Source organism: Abrus precatorius, unplaced genomic scaffold (genome assembly GCF_003935025.1).
Source record: "Abrus precatorius isolate BTA unplaced genomic scaffold, Abrus_2018 Scaffold7, whole genome shotgun sequence".
In the NCBI taxonomy this organism is placed as follows: domain Eukaryota; kingdom Viridiplantae; phylum Streptophyta; class Magnoliopsida; order Fabales; family Fabaceae; genus Abrus; species Abrus precatorius.
Genome location: NW_020874417.1, coordinates 28,099,584 through 28,120,897, shown reverse-complemented (window position 1 = coordinate 28,120,897; position 21,314 = coordinate 28,099,584). Strand labels below are relative to the sequence as shown.

Below are 21,314 nucleotides of genomic sequence, written 5' to 3'. Positions count from 1 at the left end.
ATTCTTCAATTAAATATTATGATTTTTTTATTTTAATATATTTTAATTAAATATTATATATTTTTTCAATACATTTCCATTAAATTCCAATGCTGCCATTATAAATTTATAATTTTATTAGCAGATATTTTTTTTTTGCGTCATACATTATACATAGTGTAATTTTAATATATATTTTTAATATATTTGTAGTTGTTAATTAAGTTAATTAAGAATTATATAATTTTTTTATTCTTAAATTTTATAATTTTCTATTTTTAATAAATATTAATTAAATATTAAAATATAAAATTTTTCTTTTTTTTTAACTACTTTTGTAAATTGATCCATGACACATGGCACCATTCATTGAGTTTCGTCTCTGCAGTAGGCGAAACTCACCAGATGTTGACACGTGGCGCATTCTGATAGTTTCGTCTCTGCTTAAGACGAAATAGCATTTAAAAAAAAAAAAAAAATTCGTCCATACAATATGCGAAACAGGTCTTGACGTGGCAAAAAAGATCTCAGACAGTAAATTTATTTTTAAAAAACATTATTTTAAGAATTTATTTTTTAAAAAACATTAAAAAAATAAATAAGCCCACGATGCTATTGGTTGCTTACTTTATTTTAATCAATGAATTTATAAAGTGTCATGCATTGACTTGTAATAACCACACATTACTCTTACTTACTTTTTTTCCTCACATATTAATTAGTCAACTCTAATGTAGGAATCAAAGTCTATATAAGTACGATCATTCATGGAACATGCTTTAAAGATGAAACATCACTTATTAATATCTTGTATGAGAGAAGTGTAATTAGAAAAAAGATTATATAATTTAAATATCTGTCATTAGCCACTGCTTCATGTATTTTTTTTTTTACAATTTCGAAATATATATATATATATATATATATATATATATATATATATATATATATATTGGTGAACCATTTTTCCTTTTTATTTTACACGAAATTAACTTAATTCTCTCTTAATGATAAATACTCTATTTTTAAAAACCAAACTTAATTTGATTATAATAAGTATAAACTCCATTGATAATCAATTATTGATAAAATTAAACAAACAAAAGGGATATCCTGAAAGAAAAAAAATTATATATTTTAATGCAATAAACAGTTTATCTTCAATAATTTTTTTTTAATATATTTAACATCAATTCTAAAATATGATATTAGTAAACCGTATGATAAATATGTTAACAAAGTATATAATAATTCTTTTTTGAGAATTTTACGGGAAAGACATTTATTCTACGCTGTGCTTGGGTTGGGAAATTTTTAATTTCTAAATTACATGTATCTGGATAGTAAAAAATATTTTAGAATTTTAACTAGTAAATTTTTATGACAAATACAAAAAATTTTAAATGATATATGTTTAAAGAAAAAAACATTTTTTTGGTTATGCTTAAAATTAGTTATTCGAATTAACTAATGTATGTAGTGGCTATTCATTACTACTTTGATTGATATCTATGATTTTTTTATAAGAATCAGAGTTCAGAATTGTTACATTTTCGTAAATTAATATGCCCTTTGTCAATTCTTTCAGAGATGGATTCAAAAGTTTGACTGATACATAGTTTTTGTTTTCTGAAAGTGGATCTATGAAGTATACTAATTCCCGCGGCCAAAGAAACGCCTTCACGCAAAATATAATGTCGGCCATACTAAGCTGTTTATCTTTGTTTTATTTCACGTTTTTCTTTTCTTCTGACCAAACTTAATTCTAATACGCAAGTGTGAAACAGTATACAAATTCACCTTCTGAGTTGGTATCCACTTTAACAAAGAATAATTGAGCACCATTAATAAATTTCGATAATTGCAGTCTAAGAGAATCCAAACGTAATAACTTATTTTTTACAAGAGCCATGCTATAGCATTCTTCTCTTTTACAAATCAGAATTAAAACCTTATAAATTCAGTTTTACGAAATTGAGAAATTACCTCTCATTATTACCCAAACATAAGAAAACGATATATTAGTTATTTGGTGAAGTTTAATAAATTAAAATTATACAAATAGTACAAAATATTAATGAAAAAAAAAACTATTTGTAAATATATATATCCATGCACTTCCATCAGATTATTCTTTAAATAATATTTATACGCCATATATCAGCAGTACAACATATAAAAATATAACAAGAGTCTGTAGTATAGTTGTCTTACATTTGTCTCTATCCAACATTAATTAATAAAGCATATAATATAAACTGCAGAAGATTAACTCCATAATTAAGTACAAATAAAAATAATAATGATAAATAAACCAATGATCCTTTTGTTAGAAAACTATAAAATATATGTATATATAGTCTTTGATTACCATTCTCCAAAGCGTACTCTTGTAACCAGATAGGCTTGCATGCTTTAAGAGAATTTCAGTGTTGATTGGTTGCAAAACCAAATGGAACAACAAGACGAGGATAAGTTTCATCATTGCGGTGCTGAGCTTTTCCTGCAACATTCATCTCCCTCACAGGGCAGTGTGTGCCACCGCTTCCTGGGACATAGGTGCAGCCAGAAGGCCCTGAGGGAGGAACAGGACCCTTGTCTAGAGACATAAAGTTCAGTTGCTTCTTCGTGCTCAATACCCTAGCAGCTAGGTTTGGCTGAACATGAACTACAGCAAGAAGCAAAATCAGGGCCAAGATAACGTTGAGAACCCTCATGGTGTGTGTTTGAATTTTGAAAACTTGAGGAAGCAAGAGAAGTGATATGAAACATCTCACTGGTGTGGGGGTATTTATATTGGTACCCGTTTGAATTATGAGTCTAGTAATTTTAATTTGTAACTCGAGGTTTTATTCACTATTTAATTTTGACTGCTGATTATATGCTAGTATTTAATTAATTAATTAATTATTAGTGTTTGAGAAAAACTAAGAATCAAATATGAATTGGTCATATGCTGGAATCATGATGTAGAGAGTTTTTGACTTGATGTTTTAATCCATGGTTATCTCTTTCTTCCACTTTCTTATCCACGTAACTGATGTAGTCTAATTGAATAGTGCTATTAGAAAGGATTTGGATCATGAATTAATGATAATATAACTTAAAGAACAAGTTTGGTTAGTTTCCTATACTTGCTCTCCTTGATAGAGTCTGCATTTTGAGTGCGAGGAAGCAAATGGTCAAATTTGAGAAATTTCCTGGTGCTATCGTTAGTAAATATAACTATATGTACAGGGATAAATGATAGTATTTATATACATAAAAAGCATTGTATTATTTTTGTAATTTGCCTGTTTGGGAAAGAAAAAGTAAAGTGGAATATGTGTTTCGTTATTATTTTATTATTTTAAAAAATATAACTTTTTATATAGAAATATGTATATGATTTCAAATTTTCAAGTGCTTGTGCAGTTATAATAACCATATAAAATATCCATGAATAACGAATCCAAGCGAAGTTTACTTGGTGGGAACATTCTCAACAGGCACAGGGATTTTGTCATGCAAATTCAAGCGCACACGCAAGCATGCACCCGCCTCAAAGCTTCCACGACTTACAAGAGATATATCCAAGCAACTCACTTTTCCATGACAATAAGGAAATAGAAGTTGGTCAGATCCTGCATTTGGCATTTAAGGTGCAACTGCGAGTAACTGGATAGGGGAGTGGGGCAGGTAGCATAAAGAGAATCTAATCTCAAATATCACTATCACATTTTAATCTTTTAGTTACGCAAATGCTTATTAAACTGCATGATCAATAGAGAAAAGTTTTGATAAATTGAGAATATATTTATGTAAATGAAAAATATTTGATGTACCACTAAAGTCAAAATTATCTTATATTTTGAGTGTATTTTTAGGACGTGTGCATGCAACAACAAAAAAAATTAATAAGAGGCATATGATATCACATACCATCTTTATTTTGAGTAGCTCAAATAATAAAATTCTTAATCTGTAATTGAATTGTACACGTAAGAGATTAGCTGGCATGGTGAATGTTAGTGAGTGTTGTGCACTTAATTGAATGATCTACTACTGCAGGTCCTGGAATTTTGCATTATTTTCCACCCTCGTTTCAAAAAGAAAAAAAAAATCATTTTCGACATGACCACTATCCGTTAACTGATAATAAACAAATACGCAATCACCACTTAATGCTTTGCCGAGAGCAGAGATATCATTTCATCAGTGAGCTTAACTAGTAAATTCCTATGATAGAAAACTTTTTAGTGGCTACAGCTTCAATCAGTTACTAAGTTTGAATTTGTTGGAACAATAGTAGCGTAGCTACATTCTCTTCAAGTTACAGGTACTCAGAAAGTGAACGTCAACAAAGTGTATGTGCTCAAATGCATGGAACCTGAAATGTTGACTACATTGAGTCATGCAAGTGCGCTTGGATTGTCATAGTGAAGCAAAAATGATAAAGATGAACAAATGTGTAAGTCACTTAGCAGGAGACTTTGAATCCAAAAAGACTCTCGATCTTGGAAGTTAATTCAGATAGAAGATAGTGCAAATTCCTCTAAATTCTACAAGGCGGAAAGATGATGTAATGCTACCAAACACGTATGAAAAAAACATAGCATTATGTTTGTAGATATGCAAGAATAAAACATGCTTGAAATGAAACCCGATTTTAATTGATTTTTTTATAGAAAAATTGTAACTTTGCGACCCTAAGAATATTGCTGAACTTGTAAAAATAGCAACAATCCTAGCCCTCGGAATCAATAAAATTCGGCCGTGAAAAGACGGCATATGTTGATGGTACTTAATTAACTGTTGGATTCGCCAAGCACATGAAAACATATGTAGTGGGTACGGTTGTGGATTTGATTTGGAGGGAATGCCTAAGCATAATCAACACGAAACAATAGAGAATATTCTTTAGCCACAAGGGTACTTAGTTTATATTACAGTGCCATATATGCTCTGTGTTTGCTTCAATAGACCCGTTTTATTGCTCTACTTTAATTTTGATACAGTGCTCCCGCAGCAGCAGTCTTGGGTACTTCAATAATATCATTATTTTAAGAAATATGTTAGGTTTGAAGTTAAGTAATTAAAAGTAATAAGTTTTCATTAAAAATAATGTATTATTATTTAAAAATATAGATATATATAATAAACATTTTTAATTAAAAAAATATTAATTATAGATATTTAAAACTAACTCTAAGAATTAAGAGTAATATTTTTTTTATTTTGAAGTTAAAAGATTAATGTTATGTGTGATATTATATGTTAATTGTTTTTATCCTTTTTGTACAAGCATATAAAAAATATAAACTAAAACCAAAAGAAATAACATTTCTCGTCTAATTTTATTATTCAAAAATCATTATTTAGAAAATATTTTCAACTAATTTATGTTTTTATATCAAATTAGATACTTTCCGCTAAGTGAGTTGATATGTGCGTATGCATTTGCGTGTAAGAAGGGATGCATTGACTTCAACAATAAGCTACAAAATTTTATGTGATTTAAAAACTATGTTCGGTCAACTTTTTATTTTAAAGTATAAGAATAAGTCTAAAACACTCGCTGTTATTAAAACTTTTTTCCGAAAATACATAGTTTATAAATATTTTTATGATCATATATATGAAATTTTAAATTATTAAACATTCTAAAAAATATTGAGTTAAATTTTAATACATTATTAGCATAAAAATTTATACACTATCAACTTATTAAAAACCATCCTATGTATAGCTTTAAAATTATTATTAAAAAAAAAACAATAACTCTTGTTTATTCGATAATTTGTAATTAAATAATAATATAAATAATTATATTATTAATACATTTTAATTAAAATCAGTATACCATTTTATAACTTTTCATAAAATACAAAATTAATCAATTCAACCATTACTTTAAAGACTCTTATAATTAAATTAACTTTATAAAATTTTATGTAAGAAAAAATTAATAAATATATCATCGTATTACTTTATTTTAACAAATTATATTTTTAAAACATAAATAAATATTAAATTTTGAATAACATAATTACAAATATTTAAATTTTATAAATATTTAAATTATATAAAATTTAATATACATAATAATAAAATAATATAAAATTATTCAACAGTTAAATTAGTCAAACTTAACATAAGTTTACTCCTCATGTCAATGGATCTTTAAATCTTTTAATTAATTCATATTTTATAGCCAATATTTAGTTTTTAAAAAATATATTATACATCAAATAAGACAATCTTAATGTTATCCCAAACTCTTCCGCATTGTTAACAGAGGCCTTAAAAAGCCACCTAATTTAAAATGTATTAAAGAACATTTTTCATAGTTTCTAGTAGAACTACGGAGCATTTGCAAATGCCCCATTAATATCCATAGCTGACAGGGTTATACAACGTTGGGTACAAATTCTACCACATGCATCAAAATTGAGGGGATGATGCATGGCTAGCTTGAGTTTATTAGGACAAGTGTTCAAACCTCACGATTCATCCATAATCCCAGAAGGCCAAGACATGAATTGGGGTTAAAAAAGCTGGAAGCAAATAACTCAAAACACTCTTTACAAAATGTTTTGCTTATCAAGAGAGATTACAACCTCACTCCAATCTAAAAAGACCCAACAATTTCCTCAAATATATTATTACATTTATCGTGACCCCTCATCCGGGGGCACGCTTCGTTATCGTTTCCCTCTAAGGACCACTTGATGGCCTGAATACAGTATAACCTTTGACACCACATGCCATGTTTGAGTAATCTTGATAGTATGCATAATTATCATTATCTGCGTTTCTCATGCCTAGATACAACAGATCGGAACCACCCACTTGCCATTGGTTGTTTGGAATCAACCCATCTACCTGGCCATTGACGTAAGGCACGTTACTCATAGGCGAAATACAGTCCCTCAGTGAATCAAAATGCCCACCAGACGAGCTATACCCTCCTTGAAATCCATGGTCATGCTGGAAACTTTGTGATCGCTCAAACCTGCAAGAACTGGTTGAGGATCCCAAATCATCATTTGCACCCAAGTCTCCAGGAAAAGTGAACTGTCGATTTAGGGGCTGTGGTCCATTATTCAGCGATTGGAATGCTGAACTTGCCTTGGCGGCCATCTTCCCATTACCATGTTCATCATCAAGCAGGTCATTTATGATATCAAGGTGTGGGAACTCATCCACCAACAACCCTTGGTTCCGACGCCCCGATGTGCAGGCTGGGAACTCAGTTGACATATTTCCCATTGATCTACTGTGTACTGGCCTGTACAAGTCATGTTTTTGAACATTATTCAGCCCAGAGGGTTGATCATAGTGCAAGCTTCTGCTTGACTCCCTTTGAGAACCCTCAATCCACTGGGGACCATTCTTTAAAATATCCCGTGTAATTGCGCTAAAGGGAACACCAGACTGACTTGCACTAGTGTCCATTCTGTCAGAGCTCTGGGATAAAAATATTGGTGATGACACCAAGGAAGATGGCTGAGAATAGCCTGGTGATGGGTTTACTCCTGAACTGGAGGTGCTGGAATTAGTTAGACTAGCAGCAGTTGGGGCCACAGGGTTCCCCAAGATCACGTTTCTGTAGGATTGAGGAACATAACTATGAGTAGCAGATGTGGGATCAGGACCCAACCGGCCAGCTGCACTCACTGAACGTGCAAGTAGGGGAGCCGTTTGAACCATAGAAACAACAGGTGCAGTGGGCCTGGGACCAGGAACTAAAGGAGCACTAGAAGGTCTTGACATTGGAGGCACTTGAGCCACAGATCTTTCAGTTAATCTTGCAGTTGAAGTCTTTTGGATCTCATTTTTGGACAAAGCTGTAGCTTGTGATGCAGAAGTAAAAGGTGAAGATGGGTCCTTATCATTCAGTTGGGAACCACTAGAAGATGTTTTCCTGATATGAACAGGATCTACAGTAGCACTAGTCTTATGTTCTAACTTCATTTGAACAGAAGAGGATAAGTTTCTGGGAGGACTGATTGGCGAGGATGCCACAGCTGATGCCTTCTCTTTCTGTAGGATTTCATTGTCAACAGATCTCTCTATCTCAACCAGGTCTTTAATGCCCAATTTATTTTCAAGTGAAAGAACCCCCTCCTCCTATCAATTAGAAAAGCAAACGCCTGACATCAAGCTCAAATTGTAAAGGCAGACATAGAGGCTTCCATGTGAAATTGAGTGTGTAAATAATTCATTGGTATATATAAAATTATTGCAGTAACACGCAAGTAAAAATAGGCTAAAGGAAAACTTTAAAAGCAAACATCAAATTAAAAAAAGTTCACTGCCACCCCAAACCTGATCTCTCACCACCTTCAAGAGAAACAAAACCCAAATTATTTTGCTTAAAAATAGGATTGCTAGACATAATACCACATTTGAGCCTTCACCTAACAATAAGATTAATAACTTCAATATTCTAACTCAGCCCCCCTCAAGCTTAAGCTTTCTAAGCTTTAAGTTTGTTGCAAATAGCAAAAGAAGAAAAAAGAAAACAAAGAATTCCGAGATCAAAAACAACTAAGAAGAAAAGAAACAGAGGGATATAGACATCTTTGTAAAGGGCTTCCACATTAATCATGGAGATGAATCTTCACTTAAGATATGATGGGCAGGCTAAGAAATGAAAAGAGAAGGAAATGGGAAAAACTATGATTATGGATCCATTTTAGCATCAATGGATCTATGTAGATGTAGCTACTTCAAATGACAGAAGAGCAAAAGAATTTAGCATTAAAACCCTCCTTCCATGCCACATGATGGACACAAGATGAAAAAGATACACAATTTCTTTCCCATGAATATTCTGTTAAAAAGATAGGATATAAACATCACTAACTTCATCTAAAATATGTGAATTGAAATTATCTTCATCTATGCAGTTGAAAAATAAATATGGGAAAACAAGGTGTCCAGTTATCTTTCCATTTCTAACACTTTAAGATTTTATATATCTTTTGAAACTATTCTCATTGAGCAAAGTACTCTTGCTTCTCCTCAACGATGAAAAGAAACAGGTAAAAATTATTAGAGGATCTAAAATGAGAAGGCAACACTTAAAAACTCAATAGAGGAATAAAATACACAAAAAGGCAAGACATTTTATAATCAAAGAAAGTCATGAATAGATAAGGTTTAGAGAAGATTTTATGATAATTTGACAAGTATTTCCAACCAGGGTGGAAATGAGACAACCTTTCTGATTCTATCAAATTGCTGCACGGACCACTTAAGATCCTGCAAGGAGAAGACAGCAACATCAGATTCAGATTCGCCAACCTTACCACAGCCTGACTCGCCATTAATATCCCCAGAACCTGCTGCAGAACCAGATGGCTGACCATCTATTTCATTTGCCCAACTACCAGCATTACATGATGTTTTACCTCGGTTCTTACCTCTACAGATAAGAAGGGCCATATCAAATTAGCACGTGTGAAATATCATTGATATCCATCCACACACACACACTCAAAGAAAAGCAATATACTGACCTGGTAGGTGACTTTTGGAGTTTATAATTTGCTAGAGAGTTTCCCTTGTAGGGATCATTCATGACTACTGATGGCAAAGAATCAGTAGAACATGTTGAAGAACTATCATCTACCACTGAACCGCTCCTCCTCTCAGACATTCCATTTTGCATGGATGAAACACCACCTATGCCATTGTTACTAGCTTCAGCTGGAGGATGAACTTCTGATGCATCAGTATCCCAATTAACTGGATTAGCATCTCTGTCATCTGAATCAGGCTGAAGCATTTCAGCAACTCCATCCACAGAATCAGACACATCCGAAACATCTTCCATGGCATCAGGCTTTTCAGACAGAGTTTGAGCTTCATCAACGTTAGAATCCTTTTCCTCAATAACAGCGTTGTCTTGGTTCTTGTCATGTGCAGACACAGTGGTCCTCTCCTCCCTTCCTTTATCCTTTCCTTTACGGTTGTTCCGTTTTTGTTTAGCCTATAGTGAAAAGAAAGGAATATCTGTCAAAAATTATAAGGAAAATCCACAAACACCAATTCCTTACCCCATGCACCTCATTTAATCTCAAAAATAGCAGTCATGGCATAGGAAAGTAGAATGTTGAGAGAAAACATCCTGGGAGCATTGCAGTTTACAAATTCCTAGCAATGCTCAAGCAAATAGTCAAAGGGTGCAAAATGGGTTAGCAGGCTTTTCAGCAGTCAGCACTCAGCACAAGTGGAAAAATCACAATATTAACGACAACAGAGAATTGCTTTTCAATCTGTGACAGGGAATCAAATAAAAATCCAAAATGCAACAACAGAGCCATTCAATGCATAGCACAACATTCAGATATCTACACACATTGACAATGCAGTTTCAACAAGTTCCAGACCTGTTTTTTCTTTGACTTCTTTTCCCTCTCATTGACCCCACGCTTTGCTTTCTGATCACTTTCACATGCAGCCTCTTCTTCACGGATGAGCTCTTCTTGTCTCTTGAGAGCAACAGCTTCCTGATAGGCAACCTCAATTTTATTACTGCACCCGTGAAATTAAATAATTAGGATATCTAAATTGATGCATATCTAATACCTACAGCTAAAAGTACAAAAAAAAAAAAAAAAAAACTGTACAGATGTAGTCAAACAAGAATTTATGCCTCTCTTAACTTCCAGGTAGGTTACATATATAAGCCCCACCATTAGGAACTTCTCAAGCTTTCCATATTTCCAATAATTTCCTTTAGTTCAGCAGATAGCAATATCACAAACCAGAGGAATTTCAAGCTTGGTGGTACAAGGGGAGTATGACTTCTGGATGAGGTAATATTTCAAAACAGACAATCAAAGCAACTCAAAACTAGGTCTGATAGATATATTATAAAATACAATCATACTATCATGTTAGCAAGAAAGTGATGAAGCAAACATCATTAGGAATTTCAGTGCCAAACTAGACCATTTTTTCTCATAGCTAATGGGTTTTAATTGGGATGTGTATCAAAATTAATCTTAGCCAATAGCCATAGATTTTAATTAGAATGCGTTTTGCTTTGAAAATACAATAATGGATTTTCCAACTATAAATTAGCAAGCATAAAGTATGTTGACTAATAGATTGATGGGTTTTTGTAATGCTACATGAGGCACAGATTATCTGCTCATGGTTTTCCAAATTGAGTTTTAGATCATAAGATACACATCTACAATTCCAACTTATGCAAAACATTTATGGGGAATCATAGTGAGACAGCACAGCCAAATCATAAGATTGGTCGAATTGTGGTTGGTCCAAGATACTACTGACCCAAAATAGTAGGCTTATGCAATGCAATATTGACTTTGTATGCATCTTTTATATGTGTGTCTGTGCCAGGAATCATGAAGAAAACAACTGTAGATCTAGCACAAATTAGCTATGCAGTTATGAGACTTGGAATTGTGCAAGATCATGTGTTCCAATTTCACGGCTGAAACTAGCGGGAAATGGGGATGAATACAAATTATCAGTTCTCTTGTAACTTCAAAATACTACAAACATATTATCATCCAAGGTTTGATCCTAAGAGTCCCCTGCATCCAATACTTAGTAACACTTGATCTGGACAAAATGGAATCTGTATTTCACGTTTCAACTGTCTACAAGCATCCCTTTTCCAGATCAGGATACCAAGCTAAGCACTCATCATACATTATTACAACAACTCATAAAGAAAGCAACACAAAGATCAGGTCATCTAAAAACTTGTTATTTTGGTGTAAACAATTATATTCTATTGCACTGCATTCTCACGGATAAACCTTATGGGACTGCTAGTGCTAGCTAATTGCAAAATCATCTAAAACAACTGCCCAACAAGCAACTACTAGCTACATATCATCTCGTCATATCACATGGTAATTCAATTAAGTGTCACAAATTTCATTTAGTACAGAAAACAAGGCAACATGCTCAAACTTTGGATAGTAGTGTCATCTGCTAGAACAAGAATGTTTAAAGTTCTTAATCACTAATTTCTCCTTGACCATGAAAAATCAAGCACATACAACTCTAAAAGAAACAACAACAAAATCAAGCAATCTGAAAGAAGGTCAAGGGAGCCTCTTAGCATGATGTCTGAAATCACATAGGAGCTAAGCTGTGTATTCACAATCTCTTAGAAATAAGATACCATCAAAACCACAAGTCAACAACATCAAAAAACCGACTGATAAAAATTATTTCCAAGAAATTGATAAAAAATAAAAAAACACTCCAAAACTTAATTTAGGAGGTAGTACAAATGAAGATCAAAACGCAAAATTATCAATACAAGCAATTATGCTAAGAGAACATAAAGAGTATGGAATTAATTACAAAACTTATTGCATTTACTACCTGAATATATGGGCAAGGACAAATATTTCTAATGTCCTACGACCCAGTTCTGTTAGACGCCTTTCATCACGTTCAATAGAATCTTTATTGAAATCCTCTCCAGAGTTTCCATCCTGCAAATATATGTCAAACAGGTTTCTTAGCAAAGGATTCCAAAATTATAATGGTGCAGCAAACGGTAAAATAAACAATATCAAGCATATAAATATTTGGACCTCCATTAGATTAAAGGTATGAAAAATCACTTTCTGCAGCCAAAATCAAATTATATAAATAAGTTTTAGGGTTTTTTTTGGGCTGAAATTGTGTTTGCACTGATACAAAAGCATTTCCTGGGGTTGACTCTGAATAGCCTAGCTCCCTGTGTAGGACAACAAATATCCCAACTAATTTTGAACATCAACAAATTATCTTTTTATCATTTAGGCCCATTTGTTTGCGATTTTTTTAAGAAAAAGTAATTTTTATTTAAAACATATATTGTAAAAAATTGATAATAATAATGTGAATTTTTTGGGTTAAAAAAAAGAAAAGAAAAAACCTCAACAAATGTTTTAATGCTTTCTCATGTGTTAAAAATATTAGCTTCTAAAAAAACAACTCCAAAAAAACAAAGAACCATTACCAACTAATCAATTTTTAAGCTTAAACAAACAGGCCATTATTATTATATCCTATTTAAATTAAAGTTATTTCATACTAAATTACCAATCTAAGTAATTTGACAAAGTGGTGACCCATGCCAAAATCCAAACAAAAACTATTTCATAAAGAAAATTCACAAAAGATGAGACAAATTCTTTCAAAAAAATTATTGCAAAATAGTTATTCCTCAATTTATTAAACTTCAAGGAAATTCCAAACACATGAATACATGAATAATCATTCAGAAATAAAGGATTAAAAGCCACAAGAAATAAGAAATAGACAAAATCTTTAGATTATTAGTTCAGATGACTGGCCGATGCAGCAGCAATTGAGTGAGAATCATTCTTAACCTACGTCAGAATACAGTAGGAGAGCCTTCTATTTTTTTTTCCTATCTTCATCCAACAGAAAAACTCTTTTTTGCTCACTTTTACCTAGTGTTGTTAAATGTCGGTTATGGCGGCGCCATGGCGGAAATGACAGAGGCCGTTACAAAGATTGCGTGACGTGGCGGTGCCATGGCGGCCGTTACGAGCATGGCGGTAACGGCCGGCAATGGCAAAAATCGTTAGAAATGACGTTTTTTTTTTTTTAATATGGTTTTTCTGCACTTTTGGGCCAGATCCGACCCGACCCAGTTCAGAACCCAACCATAAATCCAGGTTTTTTCCCTCTCTTCTCCTTACGATCTCACTCTCCCTCTCTTTGCAATCGCACTCTCTCTTTCTGCAATCTCACTCTCCTCTGTGCTCATCTCTTTTCTCTCTGCCCTCCATCAAGATTTCACTCTCTCTCTCTCTCTGTGACATCTCTCTCTGCTTTCTTTGAGATCTCTCTCTGCTGAGATCTCTTTTTGTTTTGGACTCCTTGGGTTTTTGTTTTGGTGCATTTAGGTCTCTATTTCCAGCGACTGCAGCTGCAGCTCCATTTCGGTCCTGCTGCTGTGTGATGCTACGCCGCTGCTGCTCTCTCTCTAGATTCTTTCGGTGTTTATGTGGTTGGGGCTGTTTTTGCTTGTCAATTTAAGCTGCTAAACTTACGGCTTTATCTTTTAGTCTTTTTTAAGGGAAAAAAGACTTTTTATCTTTTAAAAATAAACTGAATTTTCTTTTTTACCCTTAAAATGACACTTTTAAATTTTTTTAAAAGGGTAAAATAGTATTCTCATTAAAATATATTATCTAACTTTTCTTTTTCCTTCTTCCCGTCTCTCATCTTCATCTTTGCTCTGTTTTAGTGGGCATCTGGCTTTATTTAGCTTCTCTCATCTTCATATTTATACTGTTTTACATCCCCTTTCCGATCCTACTTAGAATTTCGATTTTGATTACCATATTTTACATCACAAAATCAAGAAAATATTATTCAAAGTCTTGATTCTCTCATTTTCCTCTCTCAATACTTTTAATCCAAATAATATCAACCACTAGGACCTATGAGCATGAATCTGTTTGACTCTCAAGAAACATAAAAAAATCTTAATTCACTTTTACTATGGTCTATGGGTGGTGTAATTGTTGCAAAAATTTATGGTGAGAAAATGCTTTTTAAAAGGAGGATTAGAAGGATTGACAATGATAATTTGGGCCATAAATGAAGAATTTGATAGGTAGACATTAGTTGGTTAGATAAATAGAGGTATAACTAGTTAATCAGAGAGTTAGTTAGTTAGTTGATAATTGCATATTTTGTATTGAATTATATTTTGGATTGTAGGTTATGCTACATATATTTTGAGTTAATTATTTTCTATCATTTTCTGTAATCTATAGTATTTTTTTATATATTTTATTATATTTGCCATAACCCGCCATGTTGGCCGCCATAACTTTATGGCAGTTTTTTTGGTTTCCGCCATGAGCCGCCATCAGCTATTGATAACATTGCTTTTACCAAGCTTCTTTCTCTAAAAAATCTCTTACCATCACAATTCAAAGAGCTCAATGCTCAACCATATCAGCAGTTATCAGGTGTCAACACATGATTTTTAGCTACTTTTATTCTACATCTTACCTTTGTACGGTTTTGAGGACCCTTCTCATCTTTTGGAGGCAGTGGTTCTATAGCAGCCCTTTCAAGTAGCAGTAAAACATCATCCACCAGCACAAACGTATCCTTCTCGACACGAACAATTGGTGCTGGTATTTCTTCAGCATCCAACAATTTCACCCTACCATTCTTGCACTTAGTCTGGCCTTCAAGAGCCTTCAATCCACTATAAAAGGAATCCATTACCAAAGTAGAAGTGACCTCTTTCTCTATAAAGAACTGTTTTACAACTACTTTCAAAATTACATCTGTCTTCTCCCTAGACATGCGGCGCCTAGAAGTTTGGTCAATTTCCCGCCAGAAGGCAAAGAAACTGCACGTTACAAATTATCATTTGATCAGCCAATAAAATCAGACACCACAACTTAAAGGTCTGACACAAGTGGCAATTAATGATAATATATTACATTGCACAGGGAAACAGTATACAGTACAATAAAATGACAATGTCAAATCACATTTACTAGGCAGACTACCTGATGTTGGGTATAATACATCAAACAATTCACCTATTAGATTTGACTACAGCATTTATCCCTCTTCAGTATTTTTGTTCCAGATAAGCCATTCATATTTTCACTTATCCAGATTGAAGGGTAATTAAGTAAACTCAATGTTTTTGGTTCCAGTATTAAAGTATTATTATTGATCTGGAAGCATAAAAAAGAAACAATTTAATGATCCTGACTTTCATTAGGTGATACTTGGGAGCAAGATAAGAATCACAGCAGACATCATGTGACATAAGAGATTATATCTGTGTCTATGTTTTAAGAGTGACACTTTTAAAGGAGAGCACAAAGTACCTCGACCACCTAGCTTTATCCTCTATTAACTTCCCAAGCTTGCTTCTTCTCTCCTCCACAAAACGCCGACATATTTGTTCTACATTTGTCAAATATACCCTAACAAGTTCTCTCCTATACTGACAATCAAGGCAACGAAAGGGCCTGTCTGATTTCTCCCTACGCATCAGAAACAAAAAAATTATGGTCATACATCTGAATTAATAACTCCAAGGAACAACAAAAGCAAATTAACAAGATTACCCCCATTTGGCAGCCACACAAATTTCATAAGGGAAAAAGAACAAAAGTCGGTATGTTTAAAAAATAGAAGACAAAATAACCTTACAACATGGCAGACAACCAAAGAAAACATCGCTGAATTTTGTACATAGGTTCATTGTGAAAGGAAATACAATGTAGAAACTTTTCTCCATGTGCCCATTTGGATGTGTTTTTGTTAGCAAGAGTTTTCACAAGGGAAAAAAGCATTTTTGCAAAAGAAGTTCTGATATTTTACTGAAAACTGAGATTACATTTTCAAAGAACTTATTTCTGCCAAACAAACTTCTACTTACTTAAAAAGAAAAACCACCCAAATGCCCCAACAAACACGAATACTTATCCTTACAAATATTAAAGTATCATACATATGTTATGGCCTTTACAATTTTGAACTGATAATTGATTTATTTTCACATATTTATCTTTATATAGACAAAGAAATATTAATTTCTAAACAATTTCGAACCCAAAAAAAAAATAAAAAAAATCATATCAGCCTTTACATATCTACTAATTATAAGAATAGCTTTCTCCATTAATAACTTGCAAATCCTCAAAATATATTCAATTTAAATCTGAACTCCTTTGCTAATAATAATGTGTTTCTACTTATCCAATAGGGAAAGTATGAAAGACTTAAGCACAATAATGTGCAGCTGCAGCATATATTACCTTATCCAAATCCAAATGGTTTCCAGAATATGAATGCTATGCACTTATATCTTGTGTAAGCTAAAATTGCTTACAAATTCAAAATGGACATCTCAGAATGTGATCAAATATGGTGCACAGTAGTAAAATTAAAAGGGGCCAAAAAAGCCCACAGTCTTACCAGTGTGTTGCATTCATACAGATAAGTTGTTTTTGACATCATCTTATTGGGTTTATATTTATCATGGAAAGCCACACACAATTTATAATTTACTAATCTGAATACAGCTTCTGTTATTGAAGACAGAATATTTGAGGAAACAGAGAAATTCAGAGAATATAGAATGAGACCCCAATACGCATGTGTAGTCATGAGGCTTGCTGCATAAACTTAAAGTTTAAAAAATTGTAAAAAATATAAGAATAACAATGAAGAGGCCTAGAGAATATTCGTTAAAATTTTGGCTCAAAAAATAATGGAAAATACAGGCTGACAGAAATGAAATCAAAGATTAACAGCAATGACCATAAATGTTACAATGGCATGGAAGACCAAACTTCACCAAAATTTAAGCTAGGCATCATATGAATATTATTTCTTGGTGGCTTTCAATTTACAAGCATTCATGTTTCTTTGTAGATATGTAAATAAAATGAAGTGCAAAATTATATGGACAATAGCCTTAACTAGATGGTGATTGAATATTTAAAATATTCAAAATTACATAAATTAAGTATATATTACCTTATGACTTGAACTTGAGCTTTTATTATCAGATTGTCCGAAGTGTCAACAAATCCATCATACACTTTAGACAGCTCCATAAACTTTTTCCATCCCCAGTCATGCTCCTTCTTCCAAAATCGATGCAATGTATCTGGAAAAGGGTAAACTCAAGCACAAGAATCTCAATAATGCTGATAGAAAAATTGTAAAACGATGCAATGTAATTAAGCCAACTATTAGCCAACAAACCAGAATATTTTGATTTCTTTGGGTCTTTATTGACCACAGCAATTGTAAATTGTGCAAAATGACTCCATCCTGAATGACCACAAAAATAACTGGGAAAGTAAGTCAAATACTGTGGAACCAGCTGTAGAAAGTAAAACTAACAATAGTTAATAGAATCTTAAAAAAAGATCATGAATTGAACCTGGAAGAAGTTTGTCATGATTAGCTACGCACAGAAACAGCGAGAGATGATTGCAAACATCACAACCTTGTGGATATATTAAAATATACCTGCCACAGACCAAACAATAATTAGGTAAAAAAAATCAACACTAATATCCATCAAGTCATGCATGCACACTATCTCAACAAACCAGATGCATTCATTAGACTGCACATACCAACAATAAATTAAGGGCATATAATTCCATAACACATTTTATAGTTCTTACATAGGAGACACCTTTTTCAAGATGAATAAAAAGGAACCTTTTTCTTGTATGACAAATCAGTATATAATATATTCACAAATTCCATGTACATATCATAAAAAAAAAGATTCCCTTTTAGTGGGTTATTGAGCAAGTCCTTTTTCCAATTTTAACTCATTTGTTGAACTGATGTACTTGTCATTTTAATAAACCTCTTAGGAAGTCCAAAGCCCAACATAAGGCAAAGTAATTTATTTGCAGTTTTGCACTGTTTCACAGGCCACATGAAGCTCTTTCCCCTGATATGTACATTCTGCCATGCTTTTTACCTTGTTATTTGTAACTGACAGTGACATGTCAATATTTTTGTTCCACCTTTTTTGGAAATAGAGATGTGTGCTAAGTCCTTCGACCAAATTTTGGTTACTAGTAATAGTGATTCTGGTAGAAGTAAAGAGGCCAATTTTTAATACATTGTGAAACGCATGCCACTAATTGGTGAATTTGATTTATCATGATGCATGTATTTTAAAGGATATATCATTGTCTCAACAGCTGACATGGGAAAAGATTAGGAGATCAACCTCAAAGAATATAAGATTTAGAAGGGCTCCTTAGGAAATATGCAGATGGACAGCTTTGCCCCACTGATGGTTTCTCTTTTCCTGGGTTGATTATTTTCCTATGGAGAATCTCTATCCTCCAATATCACCATTTATGCATGTATGTATGTGTTGGATGTGTTAGAGATAAACTACAATTATTACTATACATCAATATTTTGTCAAGATTCAAGATAAAACCAGTCAAGATAGACTCAAGATGATAAATGCATAGCAACAAACTCCTGCATGCATATAGCTTTAGAGGTATAAATCAAAATTTAAGCAAAACATAAAGGATAGTTAAGCTCTAACACACAACAAAAGCCATGTATCCCTATAAGTTTATCAAAAGACTCATACCATTTGTAGTCGCCAACCTCAAATGCACTACTGCGAAGTTCCCTTTTGGTAATTTGAGAAAACTTTTCTATCTTCCATGTATATTTTCCATATAACTCAGACGGTTTTGGTCCTGTAAAAAGATAAACAAAAAAGATATAGAACAATTTTCTATGCAAATATTAATTTCTTTAACAATTAACCATGGATCCATCATGCTAGATTCAATATTCATCAGAAGCTAGGTTGAGCCAAGTAGCCAACTGTCCAGGCGCAAGAAACAAATTCCTACCAAAATCCCCCATCACTGACTACAAAAGGTATTTCCGTAACAGATGGTACAGAAGTTTAACCTATCTATTTATGACGTGGTTTCTTGCAATACTAATAATGAAATATAATCACATCCATTCCCAAGGCCAAACTAAACTAATCCAAGAAATATTTTGATGATTTAGCAATCTCTCGAGAAAACTTGTGAAGAAACAATTGAAGCTGCTAATAGTATATCTAAATGATAAACTGGGCATATACATTAAGACAAAACCTGCGTAGTCGAAGATTAAAAATACCTTTTTTTTTACTTGTTCTTACTAATCAATGAATCTCACAAAACCATTGATACCAATTAAAAAATCAAGGTGAAAAAAAAAATATTATCATACAATATAACATCTAATCCAAGCATTTTAAAAGTCGTAATTATCATTCCTAAAGCTCACTCAGAAAACACGCAGATATGCAATATAACAAAATAAATTTACAAAAAACATAAAAAGGAAAAACAGGAAAAGAATTAACTGCCATCATCTTCGTCATCAGTGTCCCAGTAAGGGGGAGAAGTAGACGTGATTCCATTCTCCACCTGTTCAGAAGATCGCCACTCCGCCAATGCTTCACCAGACTGACAACGCTGCCCACTTGAAATTCCCTCCACAGACTTTCCCACTCCAGACTCCTCACTCACAATCCCAGCCATTCCCTAATCCAGAAATATTTCACCAACACTATTCTTACAGCACCAACTGGACAAGAACACAAACAAAGCCAAAATAAGCTCTTAAACCTCACATTGCATTAGAAGACGGTAAATCATTCCAAAACAATAATAACAATTCATTCCCATTTAGAGTATCCACTTCCAAGTTCCAACTTCATCTAAAAAGTCTACAAGAAGATAACCATAATCAAAAGCAAGGCGTATTGTCTAGGAAAACTGGAGGCAACATAATAAATTCAAAATTGCAAAATTGATAATCTACCAACTGAGAATCCAAGAAAAAAAAACCCACCCCTTCCTCCAAACCGATACTAATTAACCTAACAACACGCGACCTTCCTAATTCCAATTCCTCTCCAATATTATTGAAAACCAGACACAAACCCAACCCAAAAAACCCAAACCATTAATTAAACAAATAAACCCTAAAACAGATATTTAAAAAAAAACGATTCAAAACGAGCCCGAATTAGAAAAAAAAGTACAACAAAATTGCAGAACCAGCTCGATGACGCCATATGGCATTAACCCAAACCTCGAAAATTCCCCGAAACAATCAACGCCGAGAAATAAGAAGAAATTGGGCAATAATTCCCAGAAGCAACCAAGTAAACTAAAACCCCATTGATCAAAATCGAAGAAATAGCGCATGAGAAAAACAACGAAGAAGAAAAGATTGAAGAGGGAGTAACGGAAAATAGCAAAAGACGATGGCGTGGATCGATGAGAAGCAGACGAACCTGGAATCAAAGAGCAGAGGTTTGTGAAAAGGGCACAATCCGAGCCCGGAGATTTTAGAGAGAGAAAGTCGAAGTGAGAGAAAGACAGGGGTTGAGCAGCAACAGAGAAGAGAGGCATGACACCAAAAAAATTAATAATAATATAATTAAATTTTATTTTGATTTATTTTTTGTTTTAATTTTATAGTTTCCTTCTTTCCATTTTATTCGAACATAATCGCCGCAGAGTAACCCTAACCGCCACACTTGCTTCTCTTCTAACAATTTAATATAATCTATTAAGGGGAGAAAATTTTGAGAGGAGAAGCAGACATACTTTTTTAATTTTAAATTAAAAATTATATATTATTTAAAATACAAATTTATTATCAATATATTAATTTATATTTTTACTTTAAAAAATATTAATTTTAAATATATTTATTTAAAATATAAATTTATCTCTTCCTCTTCTTTTCAAAACTTTCTTTCCTAAACAACTCTT

At 32.8% G+C, this 21,314-nt stretch overlaps 1 protein-coding gene across 1 annotated transcript; it reads right to left on the bottom strand.

Annotated features, from left to right (window-relative positions):
• Positions 1-6,228: 6,228 nt before the first annotated feature.
• Positions 6,229-20,947, bottom strand: LOC113871180 (TNF receptor-associated factor homolog 1a-like). The gene is made up of 13 exons (XM_027508084.1): positions 20,831-20,947; positions 19,892-20,115; positions 19,112-19,223; positions 17,918-18,006; positions 17,737-17,805; positions 17,506-17,638; positions 15,846-16,004; positions 15,004-15,352; positions 12,343-12,455; positions 10,359-10,503; positions 9,486-9,958; positions 9,187-9,391; positions 6,229-8,091 (listed from the first exon to the last, which is right to left on the bottom strand). Exons 2-13 carry the CDS (start codon positions 20,067-20,069, stop codon positions 6,676-6,678), a joined length of 3,441 nt encoding a protein of 1,146 aa, XP_027363885.1. The 5' UTR covers positions 20,070-20,115; positions 20,831-20,947; the 3' UTR covers positions 6,229-6,675.
• Between the last annotated feature and the right edge of the window lie 367 nt (positions 20,948-21,314).